This window comes from Equus caballus, chromosome 10 (assembly GCF_041296265.1).
Source record: "Equus caballus isolate H_3958 breed thoroughbred chromosome 10, TB-T2T, whole genome shotgun sequence".
Lineage (NCBI taxonomy): Eukaryota > Metazoa > Chordata > Mammalia > Perissodactyla > Equidae > Equus > Equus caballus.
Window position 1 is genome coordinate 49459558 of NC_091693.1, and position 20314 is coordinate 49479871.

Sequence of the window (20314 nt, forward strand, 5' to 3'; positions counted from 1 at the left end):
TCATCATAATTAAATATAAATGATTAAAAGAAAACATAATAGGCTTAAGGATTCATCTATCCCACAAGTCTAGCTCAGAGTTGTCAGACAGAAGGGTGTGAACACAAAGCAACAGCCTTAGACAGCCTCTGGAGTCTAGGGAGTTCATCAATGGGGGCCCTGCAGGTTCTAAGACTTTACTAGAAACACGCTTAGTAACAGGGTGCCAGATAAAGCCCTAAAAAACCCACGGGGAGAGCAAATCACCTCCTGCTATTTGTGAAGGTCCAAAATAAAAGCCCGTCAAACCACACACTAATGGCTTCAGAATATGTGGGTACCAGCTGCCCCGTGGTGCTCCACATGAACAGTCCTTACCTTCTGGGCGAGCTCTGTAAAGACCTGGGCAAGCACAGAGAGCAGCTTCGCAGTGCTACGGTGAGTTGCCAAAGCATTGGTCAGGAAGAAGAGGACGAGGTCTGAGTACCTGGAGAGCATGGGCAGCAGGCGCACCAACAAGCAGCAGGACTGGCTGAAGAACTAGGAGCAAAACACATCAGAAGGCCTGCTCACACTGCTTAATGGGTACCAGGTTTCCTTTTGGGATGATAAAAAGCATTCTGGAACTAGATAGCAACAATGGTTGTACAACATTGTGAATGTACCAGATGTCACTAGTGCTAAGTTTTGTGTATTTTTTTTTTCTGGAGGAAGATTAGCCCTGAGCTAACATCTGCCACCAATCCTCCTCTTTTTGCTGAGGAAGACTGGCCCTGAGCTAACATCCTTGCCCATCTTCCTCTACTTTATATGTGGGACACCTGCCACAGCATGGCTTGACAAGCAGTGCATAGGTGTGCACCCAGGATCCGAACCGGCGAACACCAGGCCCCTAAAACAGAATGTGCGAACTTAACCACTACACCACCAGGCTGACCCCAAGTTTTACATGTATTTTAACACACATACATACACACACACTTGCTCTTTGAGATGTCTTCCTTGTTCACACAAACCCTCACTAAAGTACACTTTAAATTATTAGTCACTTAAGGCTCATTTAGTTAACAAGGGTTTTTTGTTTTGTTTTGAGTTTAAATAAAATGTATATAAACAAATTCTATGGGGAATCAAAGCTGGCACTAGAGGCAATGCTACAGAATAACATATAATGTCCTACAAAATTAGTTGCTTCTCTGGACTTACTATAGCGACAACAACTTCTTCCTCTGCTGACTTACTGTGAAGGGAATGGTGTCTGCAGAATATGGCCATTAACCCTTAGTTGATGGCAGCAACATCCACCATTAACGTCAAACAGCCAGGATGATGTGAGTAGGATATGAAAGAATCCCAAGATAACGGATATTCTGGACTGCTAGCATTTTTGCACCTATACATCTTCCACTTGTAACCCTCAGCTAGCAAGCTCTAAGCTTTTCAAGTTTGTCAATGACATTTACACATATAAAGAGATCAAATCCTCAGTGATTTTGCCAGGGAGGCCTGCTCTGGGACCACCCACGTGGAGTGAGGTGAAACCCATTCTCCCTTTGCCCGGCCCACTCTGGACAGCAAGAAGCTTGTAAAGAACCATTGATTACCATGTGCTTTGATGCTGTGCCATCCTCACCATATGATTTCAGCCTCTCCAACAGCTCAGAGACAGCGGAAATTATTTTCTGCACATGCAAAGTGCTCACATCAGCCCAGAAGTCATCCTCTAAGAGTTTTGTTAGATGTCCTGATTGTAGTCTCTCAAAGTCTGCTGCCTCTTTCAAAATTCACAGAAAAGAACACCATGATGAATAACAGAAAAGAAACCCTTTTCATCTCCATTCACCCACAATCATCATTTCTAACATCTGTTCTTAAATATTTAGCCAGAAAACTAAATCATCAAATAAAAAATTAAATCAAGTATAAAACTAGTTTTTTGCCTGATTTCAGACATACCATCCTCTTCTTGTGGTTTTGTTTGGTCAGTGTCCTCATCTATCTTTTTACTGCTTCTTTCTGCTAAGTTCTGGATGGCATAAAGGATGGCCCGGATGGCAGTTTCCATTTGCTCTGAAAAATCTTCCACAAACCCTTCATCCAATATTTGGTTTCCTAGTAAGTGATATGGTGCAAAAGAAACAAACAAAAAATCCTTTGCTTCAGTGCCTTTGGAAATCATTTGCAATCTTCATTTGTTATTTTAACAAACAGCCACCCGTTAAGCACCTACTATGGGTGAGCCCCTGTGTCAAGCTGTGCTGGATACAAAGATAAATGAGACACATTCCTTGTTTAGATAAATCTACAAGTTTATTGCCTTGTATTGAAACAATTTTGCTCTAAGAATGCCAAAAATAATAGTTAGGTTGGTGTGTATGAACACCAGCTTAATCCAAATATTAGCCTTCAGCTTTCCAGTCTAAGGGAGAACTGTCTGTAACAGCCTGGTGAGCCTGTGCTGCCTCCCTACACCTGTGCTACAACGTAAGTGACATGACGACCATCCAGAAGTAAGGCTCTCAAACAATGGGGCACAGAAAGTTGAGCTGTGGGTGACAACCACACCTGTGTGCCTTAGAACCCTGCCCAGCTATGTCCAGAACAAAACATAATGTGTCCTTAGGATAATCTAGACTTAAATCTACAAGACATCATTCTTATGCTGGGCTTTTATTTCCTTAGTGAACAACAGTCCTTACCTCCTTGGCTGCCTGAAGCAAGTAAATGTGTCTTCCAGGTGGTAAAGTCATCTGTAGCTTTATTGATCTCTCCTCTTACATATTCCAGGCTCTCAACTAATGCCATTTGTTGATCCGTTTGCTCAACCTCCATCCCTGGAAGAATGAACAAGGACTCTAGGCCTTGCAAATGAGCTGACACCTGGGACAGGCAACTCAGCCCAGAAGAGCAAACTTCAAAATCTTTCCTGCAACAACAGAAATGCCACAATGTTGAAAGGAAGGAGCTACCACACACACACCCCTCCCTCCAACCACTAGAATGTAGGCAGGGCAAAAGTCACTGAATCTGAAGATTTATAGCTAGACATACGCCACAAAGTACTATGCAGGTCCACTGAAAAACGGAGGACTGCAGCATAATCCCTTTCATAATTTTATCCCATTACTAAACTCTGAAGCACCCAAGCACACAGAGAAAGAGTAAAGACATAGGCTCACTCACCAAGAATGAAAAAGGGTCTCACAAGACTGCTGCCTAATTTTGTCAATGTCAGCTTTCACTGTTTTAATGGTTTTCAGCATCTCTGTTAATCTCGCAGTTGACTGTTGCCAAAGCTGGTCCTGTTTCCGCATTCGGCAACCAGAGGGCAGCTGATTTCCGGGTACTGGGGATGGGTACCTCAGATCTGATGGGATAAGGTCTGGCACTGCTCCAGAAAGCTGTCCTGTGCTGACCTCTGGTCCTTCCGGGTAGGGAGCAAAAGGCTGACCCTGTGCGTGGGCATCACCTTGGTCTGGAGCCAGCCCTGCACTGGGGCAGCACTGGAGGAGCCAGGAGAGCTGCTCAAGCAGGATCTGGCTCTGCATGGCCAGGTGCTGCAGTCTCTCCGTCCACTGCTGCACACCGTCCTGAGGGGGGAAGGCCACGGGGTATACCAGTGGCCCCGTCAGCCTGCCATGAATTTCCTGCACACAGCTGAGGAGGTTCCTATGCAGAGAAACACACGAAGAAAACAGACGGCACCTTAAACTGTGTCACCATGTTGTTTTTTAACAGTAAATTCCATTTTTTCTGAACTAATATGGGCTTTTTCACATTATCAAGAGAGGATCCACCAGATAGCTAAGAAGTCTGTTGAAATACCTTTAAAGTACGTAAACATAACCTTCAGTCTTTCAGGAGAAGTATCAAAACTCACTGTTTATCACCTGCCCCCTTACAGCCCACTTACATCCAACACAGTCATATCACTGCAGTAATTTCAACCATTATTTAAAGAACAAAAAATCCAGTAACTGCAGTATACTTTGCTAAATAAACTCTTATGAGTGGAGCAGAAAACAGCTGAAGTCGAAGTGATTACATTCTGGAAATACTCTCTCTCAGCCAAGAATCTGCTCAACAGATGACAAGAGGCTTCCTAACTGTCCTCACCTTTTTAAAAACCTATTTCTGTTGAGGAGCGTCCATGTATGGTTCAGCTTTGCAACTCAGTGATCCAAACAGCCTAACAAACTGAAGCTGACTCAAATCTGATCTATGCCCAGAGCCTGGGATGCCCACGCACCATGAACACAACCCTGTCTCTCAGCCCATATGGACTATCAACCACGAATGCCCTCATTCCAGACCCAGGAGTAGTTCAGCCATGGGAATTTTTACTGACTCAGCCCCGAACTCATCCCCCAGGCCCCATTCTCCCAAGAGGTGTTGCCAGAACCAGGGGGCAGAGGCATATCACAAAAAGCACGGGGCAGAGCCAAGAGAAACTCAGCCAGCTTCTTTGGGACTCAAATTTCTTTTCACAACTGAGAGCAACATGTGCAGCAACTCTGAGCTGACTCACACGATTCTTCCTAATTCACGCCACAACCAACTAGTCAGCGGATACCTGAGGAGGATCCATTGCTCAGTCAGTGTTGTCAGGGAGTGCCGCTGTCGGATAAGCATCTTCATCAAATGTGCCGAGAACCCTTTACACCGCTCCACATTGCCAATGCCCATTTCCTGGCAGGAGGAGGAAGAAAGCATGCTGAAAGTGTTGCTGGCAAACACCACCACCCATGTGGGCGCCACGGGAAAGCTGCTGCACCGAATACCCTCTGGGGAAGAGTCCCACTTAAATAAGCTTTGGACGTGCTGCACTCTACAGGAGACACATTCATCTCTTTGAGCAGTGCTTCTCAAATCACACTTCCACAGATCATTGATACTCCATGAACAGGAACTAGGTTTAACACCAAAATTGGATATTAGTGGTCTTTTCCCAATTCACAAGGGGAAAAAGATCTGAAGATGGCATTCTCAATTTGATGTTTTACTTCCATAATCTTTCTTATGCATTTGATCCTACTGGCAAATGAGACTAACAGCATTTATTATAAATGCTGTCTAAGCAGAGCAAAATTACATTGATTTATACCGTAAGTTTAATGATGGTCTGCAAATGCTCAGTCACTTCCTGAATGGGCGTTATCACTTGACAGGTCTGAGAACGCTGCCCAGGGATGAACAGGGCAGCTCCCCTGGCCCCGCAGCTCTGAGTTCTGCCACTTTACCTTGGCAGGAGCTGCCAGAGTTGCACTAAGCCTCGCGTGCCGTGCAAGAGAGCGATAAAAATACTTCTGGCACCCATCCCACGAAGACAAGATTTCTCTAAGCAGCCTGGAAAAGAAATCAACATGATTTACTTCATTAAAACCACTATCTCCCACCTCAGATCCTGAAGACTCCAAGACCAGTATATTTAGCCACAACCAAAAGCCAAGAGTCTAAACAGATTTATTCCTTTGAGGACTCATTCACTCAGCGCTCACCAGTCGTTTAAGCAAAGGACATATTATATACCTTCACCTGGAAGCATAAGGGTGAAATAAATTATGATGACAGTATGGTTTCCTCAATGAAAACTTTATAACTATCTTGGCAAGGGAGGATAGCGGTCATAAATTCTGATGCCTACAGGGGCCAAGCAGATAACATAAATGATTAAGGGCGGCCAGGCACCAAATGATACATGGCAATGACAGCTGACCCCAATGTGGGAGAAGCAACAGGGTTGTTGGGAACCACAGTGAAGTGGAGAGCATGTGCCCTGTTAAAAGGAAGGAGCTACAGTCAACTTCTGACCACATGGGCAAAAATGAAAATGAAAAAATGAAAATCCAGAATGGTTGTGTACAATTTCTGTTTTTTACAACGTTGTACTGAATTCAAGGTTAAAGCACTGAGAGGGCCACTGAGCAACCAAAACACAAATGTATGCCGGCCCCAAGCAGATCGTCACGCACAACCACCTGTGCCACAGCTACGGACAGAGGGCGCTCCATCTCAAACGCTTACAGGCTCTCAAGAAGATGTTAGAACTTCTAAGAGGTTTATGTACATGAAACAGCTAAAAATGCGGCCACCCTCTCACAGATTTTCACTGTACACTCGACTCAAGTGAGGAGATCTCAGAAAAATCAAAAGGACTAAAAATAATGGGAGTGGCGAATATGAGGAGGAAAGAGAAAGGAAAAGGAAAGAAGGAAACCAATACTTCCTGACTGCTCACCATGTGCCAGACCCTGAGCCAGGCACTTTCCTATCTTGATGTTCTCTTTAGAGCAACGGTGGGAGAGGTATTGCTATCCCCATTTTGGCAAAGGAGGACTTGAGGCTTCAACGACTTGCTCCATTTACAACTAAAAGAACAAACCTGGAGTCAGCCTCCTGAGTGCTGCTGACTACAGACAGGGCGCTCCGGAGATCTAACGGGCGAAGGCGAAGCACCTCTTGAGGGTTTTTCGAACGGGCCCAGGCAAGACCTTTGCGATATGACAAACCTAGGAAATAGAGAGTATGCACTTAGGTGAAGCAACTCGAGAGCGAATGGGTGTGACATGCCCCCTGGCCCCTGCTCAATGCCACTGCTACTCAAAGTCCAGCCCCCAGAACAGCATCACCCAGAAGCCTGTCAGAGAGCAGACTCTCAGCCCCTGCCCCACACCCACTGAACCAGAATCCACTTCTGCACTTTAACAAGATTCCCCAAGTGATTTGCACACACATTCTAGTTTGAGAAGCCTTGCTCTCTAAGCTATGTTGGAAGGGTGGGTGCTGTGCAACATACAGTGATGAAAATAAAAAACATGGTTTCTGAAAAACTTCATTACAAGACTGTGAAAATATCTGGAGATCACAAATGGTTCACCGTAGGACTGTCGTATGTGTGACTGGAACTCTCAGGATGGCATTTCAAAACCCTGCCTGCCACCTTCTGTTTCCCACCATCTCAACAGTCTCTAGAAATTTCCCCCATTTTCAACGTTGTTTCTCTCCCTAAAAGCTGGTGATTACACTTCATAGGGTTTCGAGCGAGAACCTTACCAGTTTTTGCAAGGTGTTTAAAGAGGTCTGCTAAAGCTCGCTGCTTCCGCATGAGAATGTGCTTGGCTTCGGACCGCTGCTTCTCCTTCTCTGCAGAGGGCTCCACCTTTAGGCTCTGCAGCTCACTCACAGAGGAAATGACTTCACCTGAGGAAAACAAGGAGGAAATTCAGAAATCCCAAGGGCTTGTAATGCGTTAAAATTAGCTAGGACCAAGGACATTCTGGGAAAAGAGGACCACATGTCATTCATCTTCATATCCAGGATAACTAGCATAGTCCCTAGTATTTGGTAAACTCTCAAATACCATGAGGTCAAGATGCATGGAAATACAAAAATAAAAACATAGAATTTCATATTTCTTGACAACAAAAAACCCAAATAAAAGTAGATCATCTTTGTTTTTAGGAGTTTTATAATCAATCAAGCAAAAAGCACTCAATGAGCACCAACTATGTGCAGTGATTTACTTGAACTTAAATCCTCTGAGGCAAATTTCCAATAACAATACATATTGAGTTTCTACCCTGTACCTGATACTTGGTAGATGTTCTTTTAATCTGCACAACTCCAGAAGCGAGTGGCTACTCCAAGAGGTCTAGTCACTTTCTAAAGGCCATTCAGCTAAAGAGTGAACTTGAAAACAGGACTTGAACGCTGGCCTAACCGACCCCAAAGCCCAAGTTCTTTCTTCAGCACCATGCTGCCTTCCTGCCACAGGCTGCACTACGGGCTGACTGCGTCCCTCCACATTCACGTTCAAGTTCTACTCCCCAGAACCTCAGAACGTGACTGTATTTGGAGAGAGGGCCTTTAAAGAAATGATTACGGTAAAATGAGGCCATACGGGTGGGCCCTAATCCAACCTGACTGGTATCCTTACAAAAAGAGGAGATTAGGACACAGATACTCAGAGTGGGGGAAGACCATGTGAAGACACAGACAGAAGACAGCCATCTACAAGCCAAGAAGAGAGGCCTCAGAAGAAACCAACCCTGCTGACACTTTGATCCTGGACTTTTAGCCTCCAGAACTGTGAGAAAATTAATTTCTGTTGTTTAAGCCACCCAAATACGTGGTACTCTGTTGTTAAGGCAGCCCTAGCAAACTAACCTAAGCAGTCTAGTCTTCCAGATGAGAGCAAGCGCACTGCAGACATTACTGACAACACAGGAGAGTTTAGAGAGGGGAGAAGGTTCTGCATTGGACAGAGCGTGTGCCCTTTCCAGAAGATGCACACGGGACCTGTATTCCATTCACCCTCATCATCAGGCTTAGGCCAGCAGGTCATCTTGACCAATGGATAATAGACTATTAATCTGACAAGTTTTAAAAACAAAGAGCTCTTTGAGATCGGACTGCAGTCTCATTAAAGAAGGACGAGCTTCACTCTGATACCATGCTCACTGGAGGTAAGGGTGGGGGAAGTGGTAAAAGGCTGCCAAGGGCCCAAACAATCTATGAAGTTCTGGATTGCCTTCCCCAGACACTGCTGTTATACCAAGAGCAAATCTTGGCTCTCAACTCCCCTGAGCAAGGACAGCCAGGAAGATGAGACTGTTACACCTCTTCGAAGCGAAGAAAGCAAGAAAAGGACTGGATCAATCATTTTCCTTTAACTCAAGAGAGACAACATTTTGAGAGGTGTGGACAGCTTAGAGACTCTGGGAAATCCATCTCCATGCCCCTTTACTCATGCCCCGAGCCAATAAAGGCCAATACAGACAAGGCTGTTGTAGAAAATGGCCTAACTTAGCATTAGTTAACATGACAGGAGGACAAGATGAAAATTGTGACAGTCTGTGTGGTCTCAATTGGCTCCTGTCTCCGGGCTCTGCTGGTTTTTAGCCCACTTGTTTATTCAACTAACTGTTCAACACTATTCAAGATGTCAAAAAAGGATGTACTAATTCCCAGCCCTCCCAGGCTACTGGGGACAATAGAGAGAGCAAACCCCACCCTTGCCCCTGGCTGCCAGCACCCACCGGTGAACTGATCGAGGCCCTCCACCAGGTGAGGCAGGCAGCTTTCCTTCATGAGCGTCAGGCACAACTTCCTCATTCGTCTCATGAGCTTCGGCAAGCGACGCAGAAGCTCCCCCTCCAAGGAGAAAGGAGCACCCTGACACTGTTCTGGAACAGTGGGCTATGAGATAGAGCACTGGTTAGTCTCCCTGCCAAGAAAATAGTAATAGTACTAACCTGCATGGCACTAGATTTAAATGCTGTACCCCTCCACACCCCTAGCTCAGCAAATATTAAATGCTCTTCTCACCGCCTCTGAAGTCTCACAAGAACAAATGTAGCATCACCAAAATGAAAATAGGCATGTGCACCATGGGTATTTAGAAAACTGTCTTGCTGCTCCAGGTGAGATAACCACAGCAGAAGGTCCCCTGGACCTACCTCGGGCACTGCTTTCTGTGCCAGCCACAAGGAGACTCCAGTTCTGATCTATGAACGCAGCAGAATGAATAATACAACTGCTACTCTGAGGGGCTGTGCTGCACTGCATTTCTCAGACACACACATAAGCCTAAACCGATCCACCAAACCCTGCTTCTACTAGCATCTCTCCCCACCCTCCACTTCCTGATTAACAGCTCAAAAATCAGGAACCCAGATATTAGATGAAGGGAAAAGCGTTCATCCATCAGGGGCATATTTTCATTATTTTTTTTCCCTAAAGAACCCCCAAATTCCTATGCTGCCATCAAAAGCAAATCAAAATTTTTGATCAGCATGACAGAAGCAGTGAGCTGACGAGTATCATCAAAAGAAAATAAACTTGGCAGCCATTATCATATCTGTAGACCCCTGTTATGGCTATATGCTCAATTTGTGTTATGCTTTCTGTACTATTAAAATATTAAAAATAGCTTAAGGAACTCCATTGCTAGCTCTATGGACCCAATAAGAAGGCAAAGTGATTACTCTCTTGAGGTGCGCTCCCCAATCCCAGAGTGCCCTACACCCAAGGATATGAAGCAGGAACACCCATCCTGTTATAGATCCACTCATCCAAGGTCTTTATGACTGTTAAATTTTCAAGAATTTTGTAAACCAGCTCTTAACTGTTGGTTCTTGGAATTGGCCATGAGGAGAGTATTTATACCAGTCACCAGCAACCACTACAAACCAGTACCTCACGGCACACATTCATTCCCTGTGCAGCGGCTTCATCATGCGGTAGCCCAAAGGCAGCTTTGATGGCATAGTCCTAAACTGATGCTTCAAATCTTCTGTCATAGGTAGGTGTTCACAGGTAAGCATAAAACTTATTTCCCATAGGATAACATTAAACTTTCAGCACCACGATCAATGCTTTTTGCCTTATTTTGCAGTGGGATTAGGCAGACACACAAATGCTACATATGTCCAAAGAGTAAGATTTCAAAGGCATTTCCTTGCCTTGTTCTAAGGACATTCCTTACACAGAAAGCACAGATTCACCCGATGACCCAGGAACACTATCCCCCGAGCTAGTACCTGCACAGCTGCTGGCCGGGCTAACAGGGTCTCCCTCAGTGCCCTGTTCAGACTCTGAATGGGGGATGCCTCACTCAAGGCTGCATCTGTTGGCTGCGACAAAAAGTCGGGCTGTTCCTCCTTGTCATTCTCCACCAGGGATGACCGGCAGGGTTCACTCAGGACAGCCTCAAATTTCTTCATGAATTTAAAGAGGGTTCTGGTTCCAGGTAATGACAGAGATGAGGAAAAAACATGGGATTTAAAGTGAGGAAATGTAAAAATGACATCATAATGCATACACACATAACCTAATGACCGGGTACTATCGTATACGATGAGCTCCTTAAATACTTACATTTTACTACTACTTTTTTTTGAGGAAGATTAGCCCTGAGCTAAATGCTGCCAATTCTCCTCTTTTTGCTGACGAAGACTGGCCCTGAGCTAACATCCGTGCCCATCTTCCTCTACTTTATATATGGGACGCCTACCTGTCAAGCGGTGCCGTGTCCGCTCCCGAGATCTGAACTGGCAAACCCCTGGCCGCCAAAGCAGAACGTGCGCACTTAACCGCTGTGCCACCCAGCCGGCCCCTTACTACTTTTAAAGAAAAACTATGGCAGGTATGTCATCTCCCTTTTCCAGAAGAAAAAACCGAAGCCAGGAATGGTGGGATCGCTTTATTCAAGATAAAACAGCTAGCAGGTGGCAGAAAACTCAAGCTTCAGCACATGGTCTGCCGTGTCTTCAGGCCCAGCACTTCCTCCTGCTCGTGGACTTTGCTTTGAGTGGTAGGCGGTTGTACCGAAACGCCGCACCAAAACAATCTAGTGTTTATGATTGGTTCAAGGCAGCACTAAGTCAGGCCACCATGCTAATGTAGTCTTGCTGCCTATCAGAGGAAAATTCTGAGCTTTGGTCACCCCCAGTTTCAAAAGATGAATTACCTGTGTGTCTTTTCCACAGATTGTTTAATGGACCAGAAGCTGACATCATTCCACTTGGATATCTTAACAAATTCCTGTAAGATAAATGAAGCTCAAGGAATGGTTTTATAAAGCTGCTGTTATTTTGTTTCTTTCTAGATCATCCATTTGCCAAAGACCAGAGCCCATTCCATCCCAAGCATAGGACCGTGTATCAACGAACAAGTAAAACAAGTCTAAAAAAGGAACCACGTGTTTGTCTCAAAATAGTGAAAAAAAGAGTGCTGACCTCCAACAATCAACAGGTCACTTGATATGTACTCTGGTTTATACAACAGGGTTGGTTCCACAACCAGTGAAAGTATCAAAGAGAGGGTCCTCCTTAACCCATGGCACCTCAACGCACTAGACCAACACTAGACGGCACTCCTCTGAGGAGGACGATGAGCCTGGGCAAGACCAGGGGAATGAGCACTAGGAGCTGTCTGTGGCAATCCTCTGGAGGAGCCTTTGACAGGGGCCACTCCACTAATGCCTCATACAACTGGCCATGTCGGCAATGGAGCCAATGCCACAAAATGTAAATCTTGCCATCCTACTTGGCAGTTGCAATGCTCTTCTCCATTCCCCAGAGCCCCTAGCCTCATTGTTAAATGGACAAAAGAATAGAACTAAATACAAAGAACTTGCTGACTTTGTTCTCCCAAGATGACAGCTGTTCATCTTACCTTAAGTTCTTTTTCTAGCGGGGAACGAAGTTCCACAATTTTGGCCTGGACTTGGTCAAAGAATTGCTTGTAATAATGGTACAAATTCCACAGAACACTGCAAAGTGAATCTGGAAGAAATGAAAAGGAGACAAAAACACCACACTTGCTGCATGTGCTATTGGCTCCACCTGTGGGCTTCACATTTCAGCGAGGATGCCTCCTCATTACTCTTTAGGCCATGAGATACAGCACCACATTTCACAGGCAGGTTATTTAACAGCTTGAGAAGCCTGTCTGAGTTTACCAGATCCCAGAGATGCATGCTATCAACACTACCCCAATTTTATCATTTCAGCTTCTAGAGAATTTGTTTGCTGCGCTTTTGTTCTTAAAGATGGTTTACTCAGATGTTCTGCTAAACTCACAATTTCAAAGACCTCCTCCGATTTTATTGTAAAGTCGGCATAAACTGAGCCTGTTTTAAAAGATGGCATATTAAGAGGCTCATCTTGACTGCTCATTCACGTATAATCCATCCTCATTTTATAGCAACAATTTCATCCAAATTGCTATGGTCAGCAGAGTGACAGAAGGAGTTTTAGGTGCAGTTACTTGGTCATGTGGCAGTGCTCTCACTAGATCAAAGAACCTGATAATGGCCTGGATCAAACAGAAGCTTAGCAGGACATATACACTGTCTAGACAGAAAGCTGTGCTGCCTTGACATGCCAGCTCCCAGGATCTGCAGCAACCTGCCTCAGCCAGAGTTCACCAGTCAGGGCTTCATCCAAAACCAGCCTGTACTTCACTTTAATGTTCTCCTCTACATCTAACATGAATCACTTAAAGTAAAATACGACTAAAGTATCTTGTTTAAAACCTAGTATGCAACAAGATACTTGTCTCATGGAGAACTCAAAACTTAACCCATTTTAACAATGCAGTGTAAAAGTAAAGGAAAAAAATTATATAAATATATGTATCTCTCTCTCCTTACCCTTTCCTTCAACTTGTGGCATCAGCAAGACATGGCAATGGAAAACCAGTAACATCTGAAGTCGTACATGGAATTCTCCCAGTGAGGATCCTTCAATAAATGCTTGTAACGTGCTGACCAGCAACATCAGGGTCATCTGTTTGTCATCTTTAGAGATTCAAAGAGGAAACATGTATGTGCCTGCAACCATCACCCCCTCTTCATAACGTGCATGCCATCTACTATGGGATATATTGAGGAATCACAGTCCAGTAGAGACTACAATTAAAGTGAAACTTTGAAGCAGGGACCACTGCTAAATTCAGACCTGATATAAAAACAACACCAGTACTGAGGGTATCACCCACAGCAAATTATGAAACTGAACCATGAGGTGCTTGTTGTAAGCATGAAATGAAACACTTTGAACTTAAGCATGTTAACTACTATCTACCAAGACAGAGACTTTCATTTTGACTTGTCTTGTGGATATATAGAGTAAGGAAATCTTATCTTGGGACTAACTCTCTAGACTTTGGACAAGTCACTTAAGCCCCTCACTTCTGTTGTTATTCTCTCGGTAAAAAAAGAACTACACACTACAGAGAAATCGAAATACAAGGATGGACATCTGAAATTTATATAATGTTATAAACCAATGTTACCTTAATAAAAAAGAAAAGAACTACACAGCTTTCTTGGCTGACCTCTCAGGATGCCATGATGTCAAATGACGCGTCCCATGTGGAAGCAGTGTGGGGAAGAGACATGGGAGCAGTAAATCCCACTTTGCAGCACTCCACGTTTAGCTGCACCTCTAAGTAAGCAGGGAATTTACTGATAGGTGTTACCTTCCTGCTCTTCTGTTTGTTCTTGCATGTGCTTCTCAAGCATTTGATAGATAGAGAACCAGTGCTTGGTGGATTTCTCAGTGTGGCGCTTCATGGTATTATCCAAACTCATAGACCAGCAGCTGAAACATGGGAGAAGGAAGAGGCCAAGGAGGCATTTAAGGAAACCCATTTGAAATATCTGAAACCACAGAAGCAGAAGCTAAATGTTCACTATTCTCTCCTTCCAAACAGAGAGAGAGAAGCTACGCAGTTTGCTGCCTCAAGAATGTATACTGTTGTCTGCTCTCTATTAAGGTCATTTTAATGCCCTGCTTTCAACTCTGTGATTAATGACTGAAGAGCACATTCTCTGACTGCCATACCACATAAACCCTGAAGAAACAAACTAGCATTAGAGCCCTACAGAAGTTCAGGAGGGTGAGGGGAGTGACAAATCTATCACTTACTTCAGTTCCAGTTTGCGCCAACGAATGATCATCTGACTGACCAAATCGAGATGTTTCCGCAGAGACAGAGCTCGACTTGCATTCTCCTCCCAATCCTAAAGAAACAAAGATAGAATTTTCTATAGCCATTATGCAACCCCTTATTCACGAGCTTCCTCAGGAACATCCTGGACTTTTCTTGTGTGAAGCCCACTGGACCCTTAAACAACTTTGATGCTGATTTAGCAACAGCAGCAATGAGTTTACATCCAGTGTATCCAGCTTCAAGTTCTTCCTGGTCACGCAAGGGAGCCAAATTTAGAAGCAGGCAAAAAGCACGTGATTTAGAGCCCTGAGCCTAAATTCTTATTAGTCACGTGACCCCTCCAAGGTGCAGAACCCTAATCTGATAACCAGGGAAGCACCAGCTACTTCAGAGGCTGTGAGAGGACTGAGAGGGTGACGTGTGAGGCACTTAGCCAGCCTGCAGGCCACCTGGAAGTCCTGGCAGGGTGAGCTCTCAGTACCAGTAGAAACTGCGACCCACCCTTAAGAACAGGTGAGGCAGGCCCCTCACAGGCGTCACGGAGGCAACAGCTTCACTTGCAGTGATCTGACCCCATGCAAGAAAAACCAAGGAGATTTATCCCTCTCAACCAAAACTATAACTTTCTGTCCCTCTCACAATAAAGGTGCCACAAGATAATCTTTTTTCAATTGACCACAAACTAAAATGAGAAGGAGAGAGAATCACCTTACCTGTGCCTTTGCCAGAAGGATCTCTAAGCCATTCAGGAATTTTGAGATAGGGCTGGAAAGCGGGAAACTACGAATTCTGTCCATTACAACCAGCAGCTGCAGGAGAAAGAAAAAAAAAAAGATTTGGGTGTCTCCACAGAATATCAATCACCCAAAGTTAGCAAGTACTGAAGAGAGGCTTGACCGGAAGTTCATGCAAAGGCCCTGCTTCAAGAGCACCTGGGAAAGCTGTGGACAAAACTGCCAGGACTGCAGACCCTGACTGGGACAAACACTTTATCTGCTGTGTTACTCTGGAAAGAAGATGAGTTCAACAATTATTCTTATTACTCTCTGTTCTAAGAGTTATTATACAATTGGGTGCAGATCGCAGAGCAAGGTCTGAGTTAAAACTTCGACATTTTCAATTTTGAAAATGTCAGGCCTTGCTAGTATGAATATGTGTCTGAATAAACAGAGCAAGATAGCAACATTTTAACATGTGGACAGGAAACCCTGATCAACAAAATCAGTGGAATCCCAAACATCATTTATATAACAGCATATGGTATGTTTATCCTGCAGAGAGTAGCATCTCACTGAACTGGGGTCCTGTAAACCCCAGTTTACATATTTTTATATATTCAAATGTGTAAGTGAATGCCCCTGGGGATGGCGAGAGGCCACATCCTCAGTGGCCTCTGCTTAGCGGCTGCCCTACCTGCTCAAGTGCCGGGTGTTCCGGCCAATCCTGCAGCAGCTGACTGACAGCCTCAGAGAAACCTTGAAGCACAGGTTGACAATGCCGTGCTTCTGGGATGTTGGGATGCTGGTAGAAGTCATAGGGCCCATCAGGCTTCACCTTCAGGTCTGAGGCTGCCTCCCCAAAGAGAGTGTTATGAGAGACAGTGCAGGCCAAAAGCTGGCTGCCCAAAAGTTGGTCATTCAGCTCAACTCCTGTGAAGTTAACATCATAGTAAAGTCAGTGAACTCAGTGAACTCAGTAAGTTGATCTATCAAGCTATGAAGATATCAGAAACACACACAGAAATAATGAACTATCAGAACTAATGCCATTAGCCCCAAAGCAACACAGGCCTAGAGGACTATGACCCTAATACACCAGTAGTCAGTCACCAAAATCTGCCAAGTTTCTGGTATATACAGAGGAACTCACGGCCCTCCCTGGCTGTAATCGAGTGGGTGGAATTTTGGTTTGATGAATTGAAATTCCTGGTTTCTGTAGCTGTTTTTGGTAGGTAGAGATAAAATTTAAAGCCTCCTTCCTACTTGCACGGAATAACTCATAAGGTCATGTAGGATACTATATCAAACCATATTCTGAGAGATTAATTTCTGAGTTCCCAGGTTGCTCCCAGGAATACATAATTTCATTTGAAAAACACTAAAGCTACGAGAGATAAATTGGAAATAATGCCCAGGAACAAGACCATTTAAACTAAGTCCATGTCCTTATTTTCTTAATCTCTTCTTTCCATAGTATTCAAATGATGAAAATCCATCTTTATTACAGAATTTTAAATCAATTCTTTTGAATTAGCTTAAGCCTTTCATTTAATTGTTCCAAAGTAGCAAGCACATCTACTCATTTTGATTTCCCAAGAGTATAACAAAAGTTAACTGCCATACCCATCAGGGGGTAAAAGTGTGTCACGAGGGATGCCCCAGTCTGGTAGCAGGACAGAAACAGGCTGAGGTAATGCTCTGCCTCATGTGGCGGTACAGTCTGTTGGTACCACAGGGACCGAGCAAAGCTGAGGCACAGCTGCTGGTGGATCAGCATCACAGCCTGCATTGAGCTCTGGGACAGGAGGGTGGGGTCTGAGGCTGCTGCTTCTCCTTGCCCATCTGAAGTTCCCTTCTCTTCTAGCGTTGGTTCTACCAAAACATCTGCGAAGTCCTGTAAATAACATTAGCAATTGAACTTTTAAAAATAAAAATCCAGCTCAAAATCCAGTTCAAAACAGAGTAAAAGGAAAGGGAACGACAGAGTGTGAACAGTCAAGAAAATGAAGTAGCAACTTACGTGCATTACCATAGAGTAAAAAGATACAAAACCACTCGAAGGGAATGTGTGTGGTACAAAGGGAATTCATTCCAAAACAAACCCTGCCACCACCACCCAACCTTTTCATGCAGCGGGAACTGTTTTCTGAACTCCCGTTCTTCCTCCTCCTCCTCACTCAGGGCTGTCCTGGACTTCCTGCTCCTGTATCTGTACAGGCTGCTTTCCTGCTCGGCCTTCTCTTGAGCTATGCGTTCCTGTTCATCCCACTCATTGATGATTTCCTGAAAAGTCACACATTTGGAAGGAAGCTTATTTGCCTTTACTGAGGCACTTACAACGAACAAAGGCAAGACTTGCTACTTCTTAATGTCCCATAAAAACAGAAGCACCATAGTTCAAAAACAATAAATGTCCACACCCAAGAAACTAAATACCATGTAACAGAGAGCAAGCGGGCTTTTCTTCAAACTGTGTATCTGCAGCAACCTCAGTTTCCTAAAATCCCTCTTGCTGTACTATTATAATTTCGCAGGTGAAAAACTTGCTACAATAGAACTGATGGGAACTTCCTGTTAGGAGTTAAGGGTGCTTTATCCTAAGGACAGGGTCAGGGTCGACATCGCAGGAGCTCTGAATCAGACTGCACTTGGCTGGCACCTCAAGGAGCTGGCCCAGAGGTTGAGGAAAGGAAACCCTGGGCTGGAGACAGACAGGGTGGTCTAGGGACACCAATCAGGCAAAAATGAACAACGCCTCACCAGATACTTCTTAAATCCTCTACTATCTCTAAGATTTTAGGTCCTTCAACTGGCAAAAACTATAATTTAAAGAAACCATCCCATACTGATGAGGACTGAGGAAATGAGCATCCACCATTCAGGAAGATAATCTGTAATAAAAGCCTAAAAACAGTTAACCTTTGTCCTCGCAATTCTGCTTTCTAGAATTTGAACCCAAAGATCCAGCTATATAAGACTATTTATGGTGGCAGTGTTTTTTTTCCCAAATAGCAAAAAAGATTACATACAAATGTAAATGTTGAATGACAGGAAATTAGTTAAATGACTTATGGCATACCCATAGAATAGAAAACTGGACAGTCACCAAATATGATACAGGTGAAGAATACCTAATTATGGAGAAAAATAATCACTAAATGCTGTCAGGTTTTTAAAAGCAATCTATAAAACAGAATCAACTTTTTAGTAGTTTGTACAGCTCTGGCAATTTAAGGACCTGTCTCAGGGACCATGCAGGAGATGGAATTGTCCTCTACCAGAGTATCTTTTTTATCTGCTAAACATTGGACCGCTATGCTAAGATTTTTATTTTTAAAAGGGTTCTACTACCAAAAAAGATTTGTAACCCAGTGGGACAAATGACTTAAAAACATTTAGAGTGTCATAGACATACACTAACCATTACATATATACACAAATAAGCAAGCCTAGAATGGGATACACCAATATGCTAACGGAGTTAGCTAACATGTTATATAGCAATAAGAGAATTATTAGAAATTTTTGCTTATATTTATTCTTTTAATTGTCTACAACGAGAACAAATTGGTTTTAGTAAGGAAAAAACAAGTTATTTTCTTAATATTAAAAGTTGATACATTTACAAGGGAAAATCAGCATAAACAAAATCAAAACAGAACCAAGAAACTAGAAAAAAGTATTTGCAGTGTGTATCACAGATGAAGAGCTAACATCACTGTTTTTTTAAAATCTCTTAAAAATCGAGGGACTAAAGACCCCAAAACCAGATAGTTAAATGGGAAAAAGGTACAGACACTAGCTCCTCCCCGTCCATAACCCCACTCAATCTACACTGGGCACTGCTAATGTCCTACAGGCGCCCTGCTTGTACAAGAGCCAGCTCCCTACAAGAGGGGTCAGGGCAGGCCCCCCGAGACGGGCTTACCTGACACACGTGTCTGAAGAGCTGCAGGGCCCTCTGGTCCAGCTCTCCCTTGCACAGCACATGGGAGCGCAGGTACAGGAGGGCGTTCATCAGCAGCTGCTCTCGGGTGGGGCAGGAGCTCTGGCCCTTGCCTTCCAGCTCCTTTCCTCCTGAGCGCCTGAGGATCAACTTCCCAAGGCCTCGCAGAACCTCCTCTGACTTCACTGAGCACAAAGCATCCGCATGAGCATAGTAGGTAGGGAAGGTGGGGCCCACCGACGGGAAAGCCAACAGGGATGTGGCCAAGGCACCCAGCCTGTCCGCAGAGACCACACTATTGTGGAATGAGGCATGGACCTCGGAGGCCACCAGCCTCATGCCATGCTGCAGCTGCAAGATGGATGCCTGCAGAGGGGCCACAGAGTCTGGATACAGGGCAAACTCTTCGGCCAGCCGTTTTCTGAACTGGTGGTGCGACTGCTGCCAAGACGCCTCCTCCTTCAGAAGGTTCTGGGCCACCTGGGAGGATCGAGGCCCATCCATGTGGAGGGCCTCCAGGAGCCGCGTGAGCAGATCCTGAATGGCAGAGGCCTTGGCAATGCTGCTGACGTAGTGGTGAATCTCCTGCACTAGGGACTCATACGCAGGCAGCTGGGGTCTGAAGGCCTGCTTCTTCGAGAGGCTGCAGATTAAATTCTCCAGCTGGTCAATTCTTTGGCGAAGCAACCTAAAGGCAAATTAACACAATATGCCTATTCTGTCAGAGGAAGAGCAGAAAATCTAGACTGAGCCCTCAGGAAATAGAATGAAGACATTTCAACTACTGAGGAATAATACAATGATGATATTGACAACTATAATGAAAACGGATAATATATATACAGCATTTACCAGGTGCAACATATGCTGTTAAGTACTTTAGATACATAAATCATAAAAGCCTAATCAGAACACACTGAAGCAGGTACTATTATTCTCGTTTTACAAATGTGGACACTGAGATTTCAAGGCATTAAGTGGTCCACCCAAGGTCTAAAGTCAAAGGACAGGGACAGGACTGAGACTCAGCACCCAATATACTACGTGGTACTTCCTAACGCCAACAGACACACAGCGCACATTGCTGCACCCAACTTCTTCCATGCTGAGAGTAAGTTCCGGTTTCAGCCCCCTTCCTTGACCCCACGTGAATCCTTCCCCTACTTCCACAAAGTACGTATCTTTCCTAACTATAAGCATGGCTTTGGGA

General features: G+C 44.4%; 1 protein-coding gene and 1 long non-coding RNA gene across 3 annotated transcripts in view; one reads left to right on the forward strand and one right to left on the reverse strand.

Moving 5' to 3' along the window:
• MDN1 (midasin AAA ATPase 1) overlaps positions 1-20314 on the reverse strand; it is a 160309-nt gene that overhangs the window by 26051 nt on the left and 113944 nt on the right. For both annotated transcript variants that reach the window (XM_023650797.2, XM_023650796.2), the window contains exons 63-83: positions 19087-19792; positions 17280-17441; positions 16782-17052; positions 15853-16088; positions 15153-15248; positions 14415-14509; positions 13966-14087; positions 13136-13282; positions 12157-12266; positions 11450-11523; positions 10521-10719; positions 9018-9177; positions 7033-7179; positions 6362-6488; positions 5220-5325; positions 4553-4668; positions 3163-3648; positions 2679-2905; positions 1936-2091; positions 1584-1753; positions 358-519 (exon numbers count right to left, since the gene is read on the reverse strand). In XM_023650797.2, coding sequence (XP_023506565.2) covers positions 358-519; positions 1584-1753; positions 1936-2091; positions 2679-2905; positions 3163-3648; positions 4553-4668; positions 5220-5325; positions 6362-6488; positions 7033-7179; positions 9018-9177; positions 10521-10719; positions 11450-11523; positions 12157-12266; positions 13136-13282; positions 13966-14087; positions 14415-14509; positions 15153-15248; positions 15853-16088; positions 16782-17052; positions 17280-17441; positions 19087-19792 — 4075 coding nt within the window. The remainder of the gene's footprint in view (positions 1-357; positions 520-1583; positions 1754-1935; positions 2092-2678; positions 2906-3162; positions 3649-4552; positions 4669-5219; positions 5326-6361; positions 6489-7032; positions 7180-9017; positions 9178-10520; positions 10720-11449; positions 11524-12156; positions 12267-13135; positions 13283-13965; positions 14088-14414; positions 14510-15152; positions 15249-15852; positions 16089-16781; positions 17053-17279; positions 17442-19086; positions 19793-20314) is intronic.
• On the forward strand, positions 10935-13804 carry LOC138915994 (uncharacterized). Its single transcript, XR_011422583.1, has 2 exons — positions 10935-11125; positions 11588-13804. It is a non-coding gene; the product is annotated as an uncharacterized lncRNA (long non-coding RNA).